At 35.2% G+C, this 3730-nt stretch overlaps 1 protein-coding gene across 2 annotated transcripts in view; it reads right to left on the minus strand.

Annotated features, from left to right (window-relative positions):
* The window catches only part of LOC138866478 (uridine-cytidine kinase-like 1), a gene marked incomplete at its 5' end in the record, with an annotated part of 5469 nt that extends 2001 nt beyond the window's left edge, over positions 1-3468 (minus strand). The window contains 6 exon segments of one of the 2 annotated variants that reach the window (XM_070139378.1): positions 68-253; positions 507-716; positions 1224-1313; positions 1808-1969; positions 2492-2563; positions 3298-3468. In XM_070139378.1, coding sequence (XP_069995479.1) covers positions 68-253; positions 507-716; positions 1224-1313; positions 1808-1969; positions 2492-2563; positions 3298-3468 — 891 coding nt within the window. 2 annotated transcript variants of the gene reach the window in all.
* Positions 3469-3730: the final 262 nt, after the last annotated feature.

A 3730-nucleotide genomic window follows, 5' to 3' on the forward strand; every position in this document is an offset into this window, starting at 1 on the left:
TTAAAACTAGGAAATAGCAGTAGTAACCACAACATCAACAACAACAACAACAAAAACACACACACACCTCAGGCTCCCCTGTATCAAGGTTGGTCTGAATGAGGATCTTGCCGATGCGCACATCCTTGAGAACCTCACAGAGAGCATTCTCCATGGTCTCTCCTGCTCGCAGAATGGACACGCCGCAGATCTTCTCAGTTGCAATGCGCTTCCCTTCATATGGGATACCCTGGGGCGTCTCTACAGTCACGTCCTGCTTAAAGAGGGACAAGGATACTTAGGTCTCAAGGCTTGGAAAGAGATAGTGTTCACTGTGATGGAAATAACAATAAAATTTGGTTTAGTACTGTTTATCCCTGATCATGATATGAGGAAATTTTATGTTTGTAAACTAGACTGAATTCCCTCTTTATTTTGAACCAAGAACAAGGAGCTGCATGCATAAATAAAAATATTAACCATCTAAACCAATAGAGAAAATTAACAATCTCAGTTAAGGTCCTCACCGTGAACGGCAACAGCGCCAGGGCATGTTCAATCACCAGTCGTATTAGTCTCTTAGAGTAGAAGATAAACTCGTCACGGGGTGTGTCCTTGTTGCGGATGAATGTGTGTAGTCCGCGGATCTGGGGTGTGGAGGGCAGCAGGTGGAGGGAACTGGGTCTCACAATACCAAAGTTGGCATGCGCTAATTTTTCTCGGAGTTTAAAACCTCTCTGTGAATTGGGGATGGAGAGAAAAAATATTTGTTCTTAATTATTTACCTATAGAAAACCTTACATACTTTAAAGGCAATACTTCCATTTCATTATTCTATTTTCTTTTTCTTCTTAATTTATCTAAGGAAAAACAGATTTCAAATAACACTGTTAGATCTTGTTTCATAGAAAATTACTTGCTCAAACGTCCACATCCTTTCTATAATCTTAAAAACAAAATCTCGCAAAATTAGTTTGAATACCTACATAGGCCTTTTCAATTAGGACAGACACGAGCCAATTAGGCTGAAATCCAATATTCATATCAGAAGGCTTTAAGTATTTATTATAAATGCTAGTTTCAAAAAAAAAAATTTAAGTAATAGTAGATAATATTTCTCAAATTCATGACCTTTGAAAAACTTGCCTCATATCAAAAGTCTGAACTACATCAATATATTCATATCAATCAGATATCGTTAGAAAGGAAAATTATTGCTGGAACACAAAAATACAGCCACTGACCTGTTGCAACTGCGTCATAACATTCTGAGCAATAAGATTGATGGCCACCTCATTATCCCCACCTCTCGGAACAATGATGTCAGCATGGACCTGTTTCCAATCAAAAAAGAAACATCATCTCTCACGTACTCATTCTTCACACAAAATGTTCAACAAATCTACTTGAACTTTACTGTTACATTTTCTCTAATCTAAATTTATTGCTCCACTTATTTTCACTTATTTTTGTTTTACTTCGCATCTTTTATTTCATTAGCTTTTCCTTACTCCAAGAGTAAAGTAGACCACATTTTCAAACTAATTCAAGATTGCTGCTATTACCTTTCTGAGAAACTGGTTGAATTACTCTACAAGAAACCAAGACAAAGTTCAACATGAAAACTGTTGAAATAAGTATAAATGAGAATGAATAATTTCACATGCCACATTCTGTAATGAATTTTTCTATATCATCTACTTTATATGAACCAAAGCCTGATGAAAGTGATATTCATATCTATTATCAAAACCAAAATTCACCTGGCATTCCAACCTTTTGAATACAAAATCTTCCTTCACCTAACTCTCTAAGAGACATATCTTACCATAGATGGGGCTATGTAATAGTCAAAGGCTGGCTTCACAAACTTGAAGTACTGCTTGAGCACTCCATCTAGTTCTCTCCCTCTCTCTGCAATGTCCCTTCGCAGTCGCCGCACCAGCCGCTCATCTGAGTCTGTGTCTACGAACACCTTCATGTCTAACAACTGTGGGGGAGAACGTTCTGAATGGTTCAATTCTACTTAAGTACAGCTTAATGCCTACCAACTATTAGGAAGCAAATGTTCTTCATATTCTTTCTGTACCTACACTAAAAAAAGGGTTCATATTCAATTGCTGGAAATTAATAGCAAATGTTCTTCATATTCTTTCTGTACCTACTCTAAAAAAAGGGTTCATATTCAATTGCTGGAAATTAATACCAAGAAAAAGTTATGTCCAATAATTGAATAATTCAGGATACTTTTAATGTTCCCAACTTGTGCAAGGTGTGGAACGAAGCATAAACGATGTCAGTGACATGCCTAACAAATGGGAAACACAGAACCAAATGTACAGGATGTCATTAAATTTCCTAACTTGAGGAAACATGGAACCACAGAACACTGCCATAAAATCTTGAGGTGCGAGAGGTGTAAAACTGCCTGAAAACAATTTTTGGTGATGGATATAGCACTTTAGAAGTGAACTTTTGGCATCTTGGAAGTGAATTATCCGGGAAAACATACCTTTATCACATCATGAGAATAGAATGCTAAAATTCCTTCAAATATGATGACATTGGCACCATACATAGTTTTCTGAAACCAACAGAAAGAAATGTTATCAATTTTCAATGATTATTGATGATATTCATGCAGCTGTATTTATTATCATCACATATTCATGATTACTGTTAATAGTATTAATATCTTTGCCATAATGTTTATATCCACTACCTTATCATTGTTATTATCATTATCATCGTCACAATGACTGTCATTATCATTATCATATTACATCATATCATATCATATATTACATTTCATTATCATTATCATATCATCATTACTTTTTCATTATCATCATCAATTTTATTATTATTCCTACCATTACCATCATTATCATTATCATCACCATCATCATTATTCTTATCATTATCATTACCACTATCATTACTATCATTATCACCATTATCATTATTGTCAGAATTTTTAGCATTAACTATCATTAGGCATTCATCATTTTTATTTATCATTCATTTAGAATAATTCATTCATTCATCATCATCCATCTTCTCTAATCATGTAACTGGCTGTTCTTTCTGCAGTGGCAATGGAGTCCACAGAGTAACATAACTTACAAGTGATCCTTTATTTACACAAAGTTTGTAATACATGATTCAACACTTTTCAAGAGAAAACCAAAAAGAAAAGAGACAAGGAATTTTTTTTTTTTTTTTTTTTACTTCAATTTGCAGTAGCATGAACAATCCAATTTCAATATTCCTGCATCAAAGAAAAGTTGAGCCACCAATTTCCGCCACCTCATTTACCGTTTTGGTTTCCCGGCGATGGGTGACGAAGTTGTATATGGGGACCTCCACCTTCTTGCCCTCCTTGAGCCTCGAAAGCGTCTTAACCACAAGCTCAAAGTCGAAGGCGTCAGGGTGGTCAAAGTTGTATTCATTCCTCGCCGCATCATCATGCTGCTTCTCAGTCAGCACCTGTAAAGAGGGTAGAGGGGAGGTGGAGGTTGTGCCACCCAGTCAGTGATGAAGAAAATTTGAAAAAGGGAAAGGGAGAAACTCATAAATATAAATATAATTAAAAGGACAGTGCAATAATATATATATATTTTTTTTAGTAACTAAAGGATAAACACTATTGAGAGAAAGTAATGGCATGCAACTCATTATCTCAAAGCCTGTACAATCTACTCATAAAAAAACAAAAATAAAACATACTTATATATAAAACTGAATTTCT

The sequence above is a fragment of the Penaeus vannamei genome, chromosome 25, assembly GCF_042767895.1.
Source record: "Penaeus vannamei isolate JL-2024 chromosome 25, ASM4276789v1, whole genome shotgun sequence".
NCBI classification, from domain to species: Eukaryota; Metazoa; Arthropoda; class Malacostraca; order Decapoda; family Penaeidae; genus Penaeus; species Penaeus vannamei.